Below are 16177 nucleotides of genomic sequence, written 5' to 3'. Positions count from 1 at the left end.
TTCATATATTTGAAAATATTTTATAAAAAACATTTTTACGGAAACTTTATAAAAATATTAAGTCAACATTTTTATGTAATCATATAGTACAATATTTTTTATCATAGGAAGAAAATATTTATAAAATATTATTAGTCATATATTCATTATTCAACCACTTTAAGACATTTTAAAAATATTATAATTTCCCAAATGCTGTGTGGGTAGGGCAAAGGCTCCCAACAGTGCCACCAGACCAGGAATTTTTTAAATGCTTATAAAAAAAATTGTGCCTATATGTATTTTTAATATTTTTCGACTGATATTGTAACAATAGGTATATCAGGAACCTTGCATTAAATTTTCACGCTTTTTTACCCAACAAAAAAATTGTATTCATATTTATAGAAAAAAAATATAAAAAAGTTAAAAACTGACAATGTCTACAAACAGCTAAAAAAAGAGTCAAATGTCAAAATATTTTTAAAATTTTATGGTGTATAGAAAATGAAAATATAAACATTCTGTAAAATGTTTATGTATCTACAGTTATTCATTTTTGAATAACTATAAAATAACAAAACCAATACATGAGAAATCGAGTGAATATCCAATATTGTAAAACTATGAACTTCAAACGCTCATAAAATTTTATTTGATTTGTTTGTAGACACTTTTTTTTGATAAAGTTAGAAAAACTTATGAATTATCTTGTATTAAATTTTCAAATCTTAGATTTAAAAAGTAACATTTTTAGGAATACTTAACTTTTCGTGATTTTTGTCAAGATTGTACTTTAAATTCTTATAAAAAAAAACTGTTGTCTGTTACTAAGGATTTTTAATATTTTTAAAACGCCATTGTAACAATATATTAGAAGCCTTGTATTAAATTTTCAAGCTTTTTTAGCCAACAAATAAAATATTATTGACCTTTACAGAAAAAAATATAAAACTTAGAATGTCCGTATTTTTTCATGAACCTAACTATTGAAAATGCTAATATAAACAACCAGTGACAATTTAATGTATAACGGTCATTTGTTTTAGAGTTACACCAAAAACCAAAATCATGTCAAAAACCGATTTTGCGTAAAATTTCTCTTTTTCCTTAATTTCTATATGTTTTTTTCCCGGTGCTTTTGAAAACTATTGGGAATTATAAACTTTGACCTACCGAATGCACCAACTAGATTCACTTTTACATCGAATAAGATATTGCGTTGAAGAAAATCGAAGCAGTTTTACTGCCCCAAACAGTGATCACAAAAAAAAATAAAAATGATAAGTATGTAATAAAAAAATACACTATTGCATAAAATATCACTATTGCAACATTGCACAAATATATTGAAATATTAGTTACTAAACCTCCCCCCTACTGAAATTTTAATGGATTACTGTCTATGGTACAGCCAGATACCAGTATTAAGAGAATGTCAGTGCACTATTATATTATTTACATATTACCTACAATATGGACAAGCGGACAACTCTTTTTGTCTTGTATTAGCTACCTATTCGTTTTTTGTTAAGAAATGTAAATGTTAACCATTTGTTCTTTACAATAAAATATTAAAACATAATTTTCAAAATTGGATGTCTGACTTAAAATATAATATGTGTTGAGTCTTCTTCAATGATCTACAAGTTCTTGACTTGATTTAAAATATATGTAAGTATTCATATTGAATTGTAGTTCTTGGATAAACGCTTTTAATAAGAACATACAATTGTATTTATACCAACATACCAGTATACCACAAACAAATGACTACAGCTACATAACTGCTACAAACTAATTTAATTTTAATTAACGGTACACAATTGTAGATCAGGTTAAATACATTTTCTAATTAAATTATAAAAAAAAATTATGGAAGATTTAACATAGAAGAAATCATTAAATGTAATTTTTATAAATACTTAATTCTAACTTTACAGTAAGTTAGGTACACCACCTGCTATTGGGAACACTCTGTCTGTTGCTGGACATATCAGTTTACCATTTATAACATCTACCTAAATAAAATAAATAAAATTCAAAGAATATCCATCATTTTAATATAGTAAAATATTAAATAAATTACTTTTTCAAATGAAATCAACAAGTATACAGAAAATGTATTATTGGATTGTGACATCAAGATTGGTTATTAGATATTAATATATTATATAAAATTCTATTTGGAAAAACATAATTTATAACTTATTAATAATGATTAATAATTTTTAAAAGTGAATCCATACTTCAGAATAAAAACAATTTGAAAAATGTTCAGTACAAATGACCAGTGGCGCCGAAAGAATATTTTTTATGGGGCGGTTCGCCCCAGTGTTTGCTTTGTGATAATTGAATTTACCTTATAATCACGTGGGTGGTGGGTGGTGGTGGTAACTAATTTTTATACTTTGCCCCACCAAATGAAAAACAAGTCGGCGCCACTGCAAATGACAAGTTACTATATTAAGATTAGGCCAATAGATGAAACAAAATCTTACTATAAACTATAAAGGGTCTTAGTATATTAGAATAATAATGATTATATTCAAGTATTTAATACATTAACCCAGACTTACTTCCATGAGTAGATGGTGAACTTTTTTGAGATACTCTTCATCGTTTTCAAAGCCATCAACTATCTTCTCGGACAGGTCTTTTCCTAGGCCAATCTGGAATAGAAAACAAAACCAACCCTTGTAAAACTCACTAATATGATATCATGGTAACATTAATATAAATTGCTTGTGTAAAAACACTGAAACTACCACATAATGAGTGATGACCATACTTGCTTAGCTGCGTTAACAAAAACTTTCCAATTGAGTTTTGGTATCATATTCTTCACAAACTCCTTGTTGAACGAATAATGGGATATCCTGATGTCTTTCGCCTGCCGAAAATAATGTATAGGTATTAAGTAGTACGCACAATATTACAATAAGGAGACGACAGCATTAAATTATTACTCACAACAATACGAAGCGGATATCCTACTATGACTCCTTCCAGACTTTTGGACGACAGCATATTGTGCGTCAACAGCTTCATGGTTGATGTTCGCGCGGAAGACTTTAGAGTGTAGACAAAATTAATGATCGATTATTATCGATCGGCAACCAACAGTCAGATAGACCACATGAAATCGCAGATAATTGAGAATGGCTAAATGCAAGTAGACGCGCGAGTAAGTGACTATATGAGAATATGACTGAAAATTGAAATGAACATGAAAAGAAAACAAACAACTAAATTAACTAAACAAGTCACAAAAACCGCGGCAATGGTAAATAGGTACGAAGCCGATCGGTGTGCTCGGTCACCGCGGTACCACCATAAACTGTTTGTTATCTAATATCACGGAAAAATTAAAAAAAAAAACTATATTTAGAAATAATATAATATGAATTAAAAATGCAGAGTTTTATTCCGTGGACGGTGGATCTTGATTACTGATATGTCCGCAGACCGGCGCGGCGACTGTGATAGATCATTTAAAATTTATAAATTTAATTTTGCTACAATAACCTTTCGTTATGTCGTGTGTCGGTTGTGGGTAGACTCGGTAATAATTCTGTATTTCGCCCACATGCGTATTTAGAAATTTGTCATTGGGAGGGTTCAGATCATTTTCAGAACACAGGGCCGTGGGGAGCTTATAAGCAAGGCTGGGCATTAACGAGTTAAAAAGTTAAAGTACATTTTATATTAACTTTTTAACTTAACTAGTTATTTTTGGATTTTCATTAACTTAACTAGTTAATTTTTCATTTCAAGAAGTAGGTAAGTTAAGTTAATTTAATTATATTTCACTATTTCAGTATATTTCGTTTTCATGTCAAAAATATTTACTGTGAATTGTTAAAAGTAAAAAATGTATATCATTCGAATCTAACTAATATAGAAATACTGTATAAAGTATAAACACTATATAATATATTATTATAGTCTATAATTATTTAGTTTTGGTTTGGTAAAAATTAAGTATTCTAGTGTTGTATAAACAAGTTGTATAAACAAAACGTGTGTATTAACTTTTAACTTAACTGAGTTAACCTATAGTTAAATTAACTTTTAACTTTTAACTTTTTGTTATTGGTGCATATTAAGTACTGAAAAATACTTTGCGACTTTATAACTTATAAATCTATCGTCTATGTACATTTTTGAGTTTTTAATCATCTAATATATAAAAATCTCGTGTCACGACCACAGAGTTAGTGTTAGTGTATGAACTCCACAGTCCTCTGTAACAGCTCGACCGTTTAGGATAACAATTTTTTTGTACATTTGGTAGGTACGAAAATAGGTCGTAAAGTATTTTTCACACCCCGGGGACTGGGGAGTTGCTCAAACAGGGATTTTGATATTTGCTGTGGCAATGTAAATACTGTGCAAAATCACAATGTGATACTGGCAATGAAAATATATAACAAAAAAAAAAATCACGATATTGATTGAAAATTTTGACAATTGAAGCGACGAAAAGTTTTTACACAATTTTTCGTATCGTATGATAAAATTTGTTTTTCTTAATCATGTAAAAACACAAAATTTAACATGTTCGAGACACGAGTCAATGGGAGGGTCCGGACCCCATGGACCCCCCCCCCCCACGTAAATACGCCACTGGTAAGATCAGAACACCTAAAACATGTTATTTAATTTACTTTTTATATCTCTGTTCTATATATCTATTACTATTAATTAATTTATAATTTTAAATAGGTAGGTACATAATTGTAAAAATATATACATTTTATATGTTGCCACTTTCCGAGTGTTACTAAAAAATAAAAACACAATAGGTACGTCCAAAAATTAAATCTTAAGTCAGGGTATATACCAGCGTTTCTCAACCAGCTGGTCGCGACCCTCCTTGGGTAGGTCAAATATAATAAAACGCTGATTTACAAAATGTATCTTTTTATTGAACAAATAAAAATACTTGAAATAACAATAATAAAATTAGCCCGATAAGGATATACATAAAAAAAAATAGTAAACATTATAAAATAAATAATTAGTGTGATCGTTGAAATTTTTTTTACATTTAAAAGTTGCTTAATTTGTGATTCAACATCTGATTATCTGAAACACATAAACGTAAGTTGGTTGTGAATTGTGATTCTCAACTGGTAATTTGGCAACTGCAATAATATTTTCATCAAATGGATTAAGAACCCATCTATTTGAGAAGTCATTGTTGTCACTGTTAGCCCCTCCCCCAAATCTCAAACACTATTTGCGCCTAATGGATACAAGCATTAACTTTATCTGACATTAGAATGTTCTTTTCACGGCCTTGTAAGCTTATATTCAAGTCATTCAGATGTGAAAATATATCACTTTTTCGATCTTTAAAAAATATTTTTAATTCATTTCGACACTCAAAAATCCGCGATAAAACTTTTCCTCGCGACAACCACCTAACTTCGGTATAGAAAAGGAGTGACTTGTTCTTGGAGACTATTACTTCACACAGTGTGGAAAACAATCTGCACTGCAGCAATCGATTCTTAATATAATTTACTATTTTTACAGGATATTTTATTGTTCAAATTTGTAGGTACCTAATATAGATGGAGGGGGTTGCGAAGTGATTGACCATATTTTATACCTATATTGGGGATCGCGACACTAAAAAGGTTGAGAAACGATGGTCTATACTCTATATTAATCTGTATATGACTATACATATTTAATATTTATGATGGTCCAATGGTCACTAAATAATTTTAATGTTTTTCCTACTCAAAATAAACAAAAGGGTTGATTAATATAGACCTCCATTATGGTATATACGTATATCGTCATATGACAGAACGTAGTTAATTTATTGCACATAAAATATACATAGGTACCTATACAAAATCAATGATTATGAATACTATATTTGTGTATTAGGTACAATGTCATTATAATTTATTACGTGAGACGGGTTCCACTTTACCCTAAAAGCTTTTCATAAGTTTATTTGCAGTAACCCACTAATATATTTTAATGTGACTAATGTGAGTTATAACTTATAATTAAGTGATCAAGGTATAAAATCTACTTAATATAAAGTACTGACCTAAATAAGTTCTATATTATTATATGCAGAGTGGCATCAAACACGCTTATCAGTCATCACCCATTTATCCTAAAATAATAATGATTTTATTTAAATCCTGATTTTTAAAATTTTTTAATTACCTGCATAATTATTAGGTAATTAAGAACCCTATTTTCGATTATTTAGATTTTGTATACTTACCAATTACCATTAATACTTTTTTTTTAATAATAAAACTTAATTTTCTCAAACGAGAACTATCTTTTTTACTGTTAATTATGAAGCTAATTAACTTTTTGGAAATATTGATTATAAGTATTTTTTATATATTATGCTAAAATAGTTCATAAAATAACAATTTAAAAAGCTATATAAAATATATTTCATTAAGGAAGCACTTATATTAGTATTTAGTATAATTAGTTATTACTTATTACTTATTATAGTAATGGTATACTCGGACAATTTTTACAAAGTATAAAATGTTGTTAGTTTATAATATTAATTAAAATTACTTAGTTATTTTATAATTTGAAAATTATAAGTTAATATAACTTGTTCAAACTTCGATTAGCACACATCAACATTTAAAAAAATCTCTGTAGGTACTAGCACCTACCTATATAGTATAAATCCGGGATTCAGGACAATAAGACACCAATTTTATTTAAAATATTTAAAAATGAAATTGAAGGGGGCAGTTGAGAGACCAGGTCCCCTAAGCCCTCCTTGGTGTCGTGCCTGTTTCCCCGCAAAACAGATTTTGATTAACATTTGTTAGACAGAGCCACACAATATGCGGGTGTAGCGTCCTTTTAAGACCCTGCGGCGTGCTTAAAATTTGTTGTTATCAACTTTAGGACGTATATTGTTCATATCGGAATTTATTTATTTATAATTTACTGAATATTTTGTTGTTTTCAAAGGTTGTTCTTCATTGTGTTTTAATAATCACAATTTAAAGTCCAAAGTATGACTGGTCCAAAGTACCTATGAAGTAATGAAAGCAGCATCAGTGACCTGTCGACCTGCTGACCAGGCCCGTTTACGCTGCGGTGCTGGCAGTGCCGCGACGTTGTCGCACGCCGGCATGCATCGAGATAAAGAATACATTTATTCATCAAATATATATAGTATATAATTATATATTACTATGTGCCTATACTCTATAGGCTATAACCTAGACAGAATAGATGAAATTCTATCTAAAATCTATTTCATCTATTCTGTTTCTGTGTAACCTAAATAGTCTTCGATTTATTATAATTTATTTATTCTTTATCTATTGATGCTCGCGTAAGTTATCAATCATCGTCGTTATCAGTCGTCTGCTATCATTCGTTATCAACCGGGGACCGGCAGTCACTTTCTCCGTCACAGATACCGTCTCACGCCGGATTGGCGCCATTCCGAAATCGGCAGCCAAACCGGGCTCGTTCGAATTGTTCAGGAAAGACCTACAGCATGATGTCTGGGTCTATTGTCGCATGGACGACGCTTGTGTCAGTATTGGCGTTGGCTTTGGGATTGGCCGTCGATGACCGCAAGCCAAACACCGTGTTCGTGGCCATACTCATAAGGAACAAGGCTCACACTCTTCCGTACTTCTTCAGCGCTCTTGAATCTCTGGACTATCCCAAGGACCGGATGCACCTGTGGTGAGTTATTGATGGAAAAAAACATTCCCTTTTGTTTTGCCTTCAAAGTGTTTGCACTTTTAGCGCTCTGAAGTGACAACACAACCATCGCTTAGCGTGCCCAGAGATAACATTTCATTCATATTCTATATAAATAACATATAATAATCCTGTAAATCGCACAGTCTGTCTCTACTCACCTTAACTTTCAACAATTATTTCGATGCACCAACCTCTATCATTCATACTGTGTCTTTAGGCGGATACAGACAAGATAATAATAATAATAACAACAATGGATTTACTGCCCAATTTCTCTAGACCTGCAAGTTGGGCTAGATCAATAGGATTTAGAATAATATTTATTTGTTAATACTCCAACTATTGATGTATGCATTAATTATTAAGGACATGACAAAACTGAATTCAATGAAAATGCATTTTTATTACTAATGCATTACTTCCGATCTCTTAATCTTCTTAATTTACATGCTGTGATAATAACTAAGTAATATTAAATTACCTATAATAGGTATCAAGTGAATATACAGTTATACAAAAAAGTTTGATGTGCAGGGAGAAATGGCATTTGTCTAATATTCTATTTAAATTAATTTTGATTTTATACTTAAGGGAAAATGTCACTTATTTTCTAAGTATCATAGATTAAACATTTAATTTCTCTTTAAGCAATTATGCTTTTAAAATCAAAATGATTTCATGCATGTTTTATGTAATTTGGTTAATATAGAGACATAGAGTATACCTAATAGTGCTTTTTAGATAAGAACTTAGAACCTAATTTTTTATTCATTGATCTTAAGCATTGGCAACTATGTCCATTTTAATTTTTTTAGGGGGGTTACAGATGGTTGTGGAACACGTGTATGTGGGGGGGACGAAGAATTCATCATTGAAAACTGATCCGGGAACTAGAAACACCAACCGATGCTTCACCTCAGAATACGTTAGTGACTGAGACAAGCTACACCAGGCCCCTTAAAAATTATTTGATTCAAGTTTGATTTAAAATAACTATTTATTTTACTATTTTAATATTTTACTAAAATTATATTATTATGTGGGAACGGAATTTTTTTATTAGACATTTATAGAAAGTTTTAAAAAAATATGGATATATTATAACTCGAATAATCTCATTTAAACTAATGGTTTTAATTTGTTTTTATTTCATGGGAATATAGGATATAAAACAAAATGGATGTTGTCTTATTTTTAAAATATTAAAGTGAATTGGCTATATTTTATTACAAATATTTTTTATTTTGTAGGATTAGGTGTGATCATAACATAGATAACTCGACTCAAATTTTAAATAAATGGTTAAAAACATCAGGAGCAGTTTACCATTCAGTCAATGTCAAAATAGATAATGATTCAACAAAGTATGATGATGAAAGTGGTCCTGCACATTGGCCCCATTCCAGATTTCAGCATATTGTTCAGCTAAGGGAATCTGCTTTGCAAACTGCACGAGATAGTTGGGCTGATTATATTTGGGTAAATAATTAATAATTCAAGTCGTTAAATATTTATATATGTATATTTTAAATGTCATTATACTCTTAATGACATAACTATTGTACTTATAGTTTTTAGATTGTGATGCGTTTATAATAAATAAGTCTACCTTAAGACACTTAATAAAAAAAAATTATCCAGTTGTTGCTCCAATGTTGAAGTCTGATGGATTATATTCAAATTTTTGGTGTGGTATGACAGACAATTATTATTACAAGAGAACTTCTGATTATGCACCTATAGTAGAGTGGAAAACTAAAGGGTGCTATCAAGTACCAATGATTCACAGCTCAGTTTTAATAGATTTAAGATTCCAGATCACTAACTACTTAACATTTAACCATAGTTTATTGCCCAACTACAAGGGACCTGTAGATGATATAATTATATTTGCCATGTCTGCAAATTTTTCTGGTAATTTGTTAGTAGACTACTAATAGTAGTTTTCCTTTTGGCATTGGTAAAGCGTGTGATCTACCGGGCATTGTTTATTGTGTAATCTACCGAGAAAACAGTAAATAACTAGTTAAATAAAAATTATAAATAAATATGTAATATTATGTTATAAAAATGTACCATAAACATTGACCATAAACATTCTATTGTTTGCTTGTAGTTTCTACACTAGAGTTTTCAGCATTAGGTAATAATTTTATAAAAATTTGATGCTAACATTTTTAAAACACACTACCTACATACTCACGCACACACGACTTGGTTAATGGTAAACACATAAATGCACAGACGATAGATGTAGTGACCTGTGTTCTGTAGGCTATGAAATAAGTTATTATAATATTTTTTTCTCTAATCGGTTTTTTCAATATTAACGTTACAACGTTATCGTACATTATCACCGTATATTTAGTCACAAAAGGCATATTATAGGCGTTACCTATTAATAGTGGATCACGGTGGACCAGGTAGATCACACACTTTACCGATGCCTTCCTTTTTATGACATTTAATAGAATATTATTAAGCTCTTATAATCTTATGAATAATGATAAATTGGTGTATATTATTTTGTCGAATAGGTATTCCTTTATATATTTGTAATGATGAAATATATGGTTTTATAACCATACCACTTGAAAAAGATAGTTCTCTAGAAATGGACATAAATCAGTTGACAAATATAAAGTTAGAAATAACTGGTGAGGATCAGTATTTTAATATTTTTTAAAGATTAAGAATATAATGTATATACTAAATACATTGCTGTTATTTAATATTTTCTAGTTGATAATGAACCATTACAGATTTCAAGTAATTTATCAGATCTTGATTTACCAAGTGCACCTATAGACAATATGGGTTTGGATAATATTTTTGTAATTAACTTAGCCCGAAGAACAGAAAGACGAAACCGTATGCATTACTGTCTTAATGAACTTGGTCTAAATGCAACGTTTATCGAAGCTACCGATGGAAGGTTAGTAATTTATTTTCAGAATATTTTAAATAATATGCATTGTTAATATTATTATTTTAAAAGGTAAACTTATAGAAAAAACAGTTTATTAATAAATATGTAATAATGGTAATTTATATAAGTTATAAACACAAAAATGTACATAGACATAGAATAATAATAATTTTTAAAGGTATGTCACTGTGTTAGGTGTTTCATTTTTTTTAGGACAACTACTAAAGTTTGTTAATTCATGATCATTATCAATATTATCCTGGTTGATTTCTGTTAAGTTTTCATCTTTATTTTGATGAACTGATATCCTGCATATTACTGTTCTTCTGCTTTTTGCTGATGATCTACTATATTTGTATTGATCAAATCCAGCAACATCCATTTCATCGTTGCCACCGCATAGTTTTTGTTTTAAAGTACAGTACATTTTACGTATTGCTACCTAATAAAAATATAAATACAAACAGTTAATTTATATTTTGACATTTGACTTTGGTTTTGACTTAGTATTCAATGATTAGTTTGCGATTGTACAGTTTAATAAAATGCTCAATTTATGTTATTAAAAAACTAGGAAAAACTCAACAATAAATTTAAAAGAATTCTCTATTAGTAAAAAATATTAACCTGAATTTCTTGCATTCTTGCTGCGTAAATATATGAATTTACTGCTGATTTAAGAATTACAAGACAATTAGTTGCAAAGTATGTATAAAACCTCACAGTGAAACTGGCCCAATTTGGTTGAATTATACAATCAGTACATATCAGGTAGTATTGTAAACATGCTGGCATCCATCCAACCACAACACTTCCGACAATTAGTAACGTCGTGTACAGCGCCTTTTCATTTTTACTCTGTTGCGATTCCGTTTGTCTACGTACCTACAGAATTCAGGTGATTTCGCAGATATTAGAGTAAAATTTAAATAACAGATAGCTATACAATATTTACTTGATTTGGTTTATTGAAATGCACACTGCCGCTCTGTTTGTACAGGAGGCGAGAAGCTTGATGTTTTTTCACCAGTATAAATATATGATAGTATACTATTCCCATAATGGCGAGAGCAGCAAAAAGTACAGCCGAAAATGTACTTCTGAATTTCGATTCTTTTAAAAAACTGAAAATGAATTATTACAAGATTATGCACAGTGTTATGAATTGAGTGTGACAAAATTCTAAGAGGACCATATAGCATAGCCCCGTAGTGAAAAAGTACATAGATATATACAACAACTAGATAGCCTATCCATCTACATACTATCTTTATACTATGATGTTGAAGTTGGCGTCATAAATAAAGCAGGCAATGTTTAAATTTATTCATACACATATTATATACTTTAATACTTATACGTATAAATATACTATGTTTCTAAACATTGACTGCTTTGTAAATGGGGGTTGACTTCAATGATAAGAAGGAGACAGCTATCTAGTAGTTGTTGTATTTATGTTATATATATATATTATATATGTTAAAAACACGATTTGGAGAACAGTGATTACTTTTTCTATATTTTAGACTTTTAGAGTAAAAACACAATTTTATGAAAGCAATATTTTAGAGAATGCCATTGTTTTTAAAATAGTGCATGATAAAAAAGTTCTGTTTAAACATGTAAAAAAAATGCAGTTAAAAATTTATAAAATGTTCAATTCTTATAGCTCAGAATTGAAAAATTGAAACATGTTCATATTGTAACCAAAATATATAAACACATTTTTTTTTGTAGTCATTTTAAGTTCAAATTTGGACGAATTTAGTTAACGAAGGATAACGATTTTAGTTTTGTGTTGTTATTTAAAAATGTTATTCTTTGGGTACTTGAAACTTTGTAAGTACCTATATTATTATGTACAAAATTACAAAATATATGATAGTACCTATGCAAATAATATTAATTCAATTCACCGGCTATACTTGTTATTATTAATAGAACAATATAAATATAATATTAAATATCCTGGCTGACAAACCGTCTCTGCTCAGAATCGGTTTTCATATACAAATACAAGGATATTTCTTTGAACTCAAATTTAACACCATCCATTACAGTGGTGAACTTGTAACCTTCTGTACCTACAGCCGAGATTCACCCACTTACCAGCTTTTTTATTTTTTAAACTTTGTTAATGTCGACTTGAGTTTTTTTTCTATTCAGACAAACTGCGACGTATATGCGACTGTTCACTCCATTACTAACAAATGTACAGCAAAATCATAGAAACCATTACAAACACGTGCTCAGTGGTTCTGTGACCAAGTGTCAATATAGAATATCAGAAATAATTTGACCGTCGTAGAGTTAGTAGCACACCCATAAAAGAAACATATGAAATATACCCAACAAATTTGTTGTTAACTATAGGACATTTTTGAATTTCCATTGCATTTTCATGTTTGTGCTATTCACAATATCAAACAAGTTACTCACACATAATTTGAAATGCGTCTTCTATGGTTGTGCTTCCAACATAATGAGGTTAACAATTTTTCCACATATTAGCCATACTATAATAATTTTTGTTGGATGGCACCGTGTCAGAAATAGTCGTTAAACTTTATTCGTGAAAATGGGAACAATAATGAACCACTATAGAAAATGTTGTTTCTTGCAACATAAACAGATATAAAGACACATTAGAAACATGCAGAAGCTTTGTTGAAGAAACATGTCGCAAAAACAAATGGTTGATACTTGTTACCTGCTGCCGCTTGGCGTGGAGTAGGTGGTCTCGCAAAACATACTTACTCGTATAGCTGACACTGCGGTGATTGGAACGCCTGGCAGGGTATCATGTTGAAGTAGGCGAACAGGAACGACGGCGGTAGCGTCCACAGGAAGAACACGAACACGGTGACGGTGCTGTGCGTTACGGTGGCCGGGTAGTGGAGCGGCCGCAGGATGCCGATGTAGTGGTTGAACGCCAACACGATGAGATGGCCCGCGGTGGTGACTATGGCCCCGAGCCGGAGCGCCTCCAGGCCCAGGCTGGTGCACGTGTCCATCAGGTATACCTGGAAGCCCTCGGGCAGCAGGCTGTTGACGGTGAAGCTGAGGCCCAGCAGGAACGACGTGTACAGATCGGTGCCGGCCAGGCTGAGGCTGATGTACAGGGTCGGCGATAGCGGCCGCCGGATCCACAACACCGACAGCAGCAGGATCACGTTGAATATTATCGAGAACACGCACAGCGATATCAGCACCGGCGTGAACGTGATGTACAGAAAGTGCGAGTAGTGCGCGTCCACCACGTCGTTTTCCCACGTGTTGTTCGGCACCTGTCTCGTATAGTTGCATCGATCGTTGATGCTGTCCACGGTTTCCATATTGCGTGCCCTGCAGCAATCGCGGACGTTGCCTGGATCAGCGACGACGTGTCTATATTTGATCTGTCCTCGGGCCTGTGGACAGACATATTTTGATCGGTGGTTGAATGGTCGGCAGCCGGCCAAATTCGATTAAGAGTTCGCCACAATCGTAACTATATGTGTTGTTTCCGTATTACAAATGTACAACTACGTATAATTGTTTTACGTTAACAATCATCCATTTTACTATGTTGTTTTTTGAAGTTAGAGTGAATTGATATATTATTAAATATATATGTACGATTTTTTATCTAGAGCATTTTGGAGGTCTTTGTTGATAATTTTAATTTTGAAGCAACTTATAATAAAAAAATGTACAATTTTAAAATGTTTATGACTTGATTCGTAATTAAAATATTAATAAAAGCCTTCGAAATTCTCTTGATAGTAATCTTACTTTTTAATTGTATTATGGATCAATTCACTCTAATTTTAAAAATAACCGATTAAACTATAGATTATTGTGAACGTAAAACATGCTAGATTGTACCTTTGTAAGACAGAGACATAGTGCGCAAATAGCGTTCGGGATTTTGGGTTCTAAAACCTTACTTTTATAATATTGAATAAGCTTAAAACAAAACGTAGGAAATGTTTGGGAGGTCTATGAACATTTTTAGGGGGGGTTGGACTCTTAAGCCCTCACACTTGCGCCTATGGACAAAGACAATATGCGGATGTGGCGTTATCTTAATATTATACCACAACCGTGCGTATATTGTTATGTACTATATATAGATTATAAATACGCGTGTGCTCAAGGGAGGTTGTAAAAATTGAATTTCTAATTTCCCGTTTTTGTTGCATCGTTGATCTATTATGTGTATACTCAATATACGGATATAACTATTAAATAACCTAAGTCCTATTAAAAATACGACGCCGAGTTTTATCGTTAACTCGACGTGTTTTACACACCTATACCAGTGGCTTAACTAGACACCTGGGGGCCCTAAAGTCAAATATAATATAGGGCTCCTTATTCAAAAATGTAAATGCTCCTATCCAAGGTACCCCACTTCCTCCCCTTCCACCAGGCAATATAAATCTTTTTCATAGTAAATTACTTTTAGTAATTTTATAAAATTTAAAACAATTCTATAAGCCATAATAAATAATATAAGATTTATAAAACACAGAAAAAACTTCTTTTGAAATAATTTAAATTTATAAATGATAACCAATATTAATAATTGTAGAACTCTTTACAAAAAAAAATCGCCTACAAAATATTTTACAATTACCTATTAAGAAAAAAACAATGGTAGAAAAAATAAACTCTTATTAGTAGTTATATAGCTGTCTATGTATATAAATCGAACGTGTCCTGACTGACTAATTTACGTACAGCCTAAACTATGATAGCTAGAAACTTGAAACTTTCGTGGTATATGCGTACCACCATGAAAGGCTGAACTATGGAAGGCTTTTAAGAAATTCGCATTTAATAGAGGTATTAAACAGTTACACAAAGATTTTGAGATTGACGATTGAAATCAAAACATTTTTTTTATAAATGGTTATAGTTATAATAATAGTAATTATACGTAGTAGGAATTAGAATTTGCTTGTATAATATAAATGGTTTTTATTGGTGGTTACATAAAATAAAATTGTCATTATATAGGTATGACTGGATATAATTTAAATTTTTAACCGGTATTTGATATTTGATCACTATATTTTTTGCACACATGGTATATTGGATATAATTTTAAACCGGAATTTGATATTTGGTCACTTTTTTTTCCACGCAATGATTGCAGTCACCCACCCGGCCATCATTACCCATCATCATCGTCGTCGTTGTAACTCTCATAATGGTTTCTGTATTACTTTTTTCAAGTCGATAGTTATGACTTATGACTATGGTCGATAATATACTGACTAACAAATCGATTAATACTTTAATATTTGCATAGTGTTGCGACCAATCAATTGCACAAGCACGGTGACCTGCCGTCCGCACCCGGCATTATATGATACTAAATACGGCGGTGGTATTTAAGAGGACTCAACACCCGCACGTGTTGTCCCCGTCTTACAAACGCGTAACATACCAAATTTACGCTCAGAAATTCAAGTTTTATGCCGTTAGCTTAAAAATTAGAGTGAATCGACCTATAATGAAACTTGATGGTAAGAACGTTAT

The 16177-nt window shown here is 31.1% G+C and overlaps 3 protein-coding genes across 4 annotated transcripts in view; 1 reads left to right on the top strand and 2 right to left on the bottom strand.

Moving 5' to 3' along the window:
* Window positions 1-1692: 1692 nt before the first annotated feature.
* On the bottom strand, window positions 1693-3318 carry LOC100160958 (multifunctional methyltransferase subunit TRM112-like protein). Its single transcript, XM_001943817.5, has 4 exons — window positions 2953-3318; window positions 2771-2872; window positions 2559-2651; window positions 1693-2000 (listed from the first exon to the last, which is right to left on the bottom strand). Exons 1-4 carry the CDS (start codon window positions 3028-3030, stop codon window positions 1917-1919), a joined length of 357 nt encoding a protein of 118 aa, XP_001943852.1. The 5' UTR covers window positions 3031-3318; the 3' UTR covers window positions 1693-1916.
* Window positions 3319-7216: 3898 nt separating this feature from the next.
* LOC100167230 (glycosyltransferase 25 family member) overlaps window positions 7217-16177 on the top strand; it is a 121715-nt gene continuing 112754 nt past the window's right edge. Inside the window, exons 1-5 of the mRNA XM_029486844.1 lie at window positions 7217-7695; window positions 8967-9195; window positions 9288-9630; window positions 10254-10373; window positions 10459-10651. Coding sequence (XP_029342704.1) covers window positions 7502-7695; window positions 8967-9195; window positions 9288-9630; window positions 10254-10373; window positions 10459-10651 — 1079 coding nt within the window. The 5' untranslated portion in view covers window positions 7217-7501. The remainder of the gene's footprint in view (window positions 7696-8966; window positions 9196-9287; window positions 9631-10253; window positions 10374-10458; window positions 10652-16177) is intronic.
* Window positions 10762-16177, bottom strand: part of LOC100569771 (trace amine-associated receptor 3-like) — an 83049-nt gene continuing 77633 nt past the window's right edge. Inside the window, exons 2-5 of one of the 2 annotated variants that reach the window (XM_029486845.1) lie at window positions 13406-14058; window positions 11601-11769; window positions 11273-11530; window positions 10762-11087 (exon numbers count right to left, since the gene is read on the bottom strand). In XM_029486845.1, coding sequence (XP_029342705.1) covers window positions 10818-11087; window positions 11273-11530; window positions 11601-11769; window positions 13406-13983 — 1275 coding nt within the window. In that variant the 5' untranslated portion in view covers window positions 13984-14058 and the 3' untranslated portion in view covers window positions 10762-10817. Of the gene's footprint in view, window positions 11088-11272; window positions 11531-11600; window positions 11770-13405; window positions 15163-16177 lie in introns of those variants that run through there. The other variant, XM_003240317.4, reaches the window with a different exon arrangement.

Source organism: Acyrthosiphon pisum, chromosome A1 (assembly GCF_005508785.2).
Source record: "Acyrthosiphon pisum isolate AL4f chromosome A1, pea_aphid_22Mar2018_4r6ur, whole genome shotgun sequence".
In the NCBI taxonomy this organism is placed as follows: Eukaryota; Metazoa; Arthropoda; class Insecta; order Hemiptera; family Aphididae; genus Acyrthosiphon; species Acyrthosiphon pisum.
Note: the sequence above shows the minus strand (reverse complement) of the source record. Positions and strands in the feature narration are given on the sequence as shown.

What these genes read in the sequence shown, in the direction of transcription:
- LOC100160958 (XM_001943817.5), bottom strand. Translation starts at nt 3,030, where the DNA reads ATGAAGCTGTTGACGCACAATATGCTGTCGTCCAAAAGTCTGGAAGGA. An exon ending in TTGTTAACGCAGCTAAGCAA is followed by an intron (nt 2,652 to 2,770) that starts GTATGGTCATCA and finishes TTTCTATTCCAG; the next exon opens with ATTGGCCTAGGAAAAGACCT. An exon ending in TTCACCATCTACTCATGGAA is followed by an intron (nt 2,001 to 2,558) that starts GTAAGTCTGGGT and finishes TATTTTATTTAG; the next exon opens with GTAGATGTTATAAATGGTAA.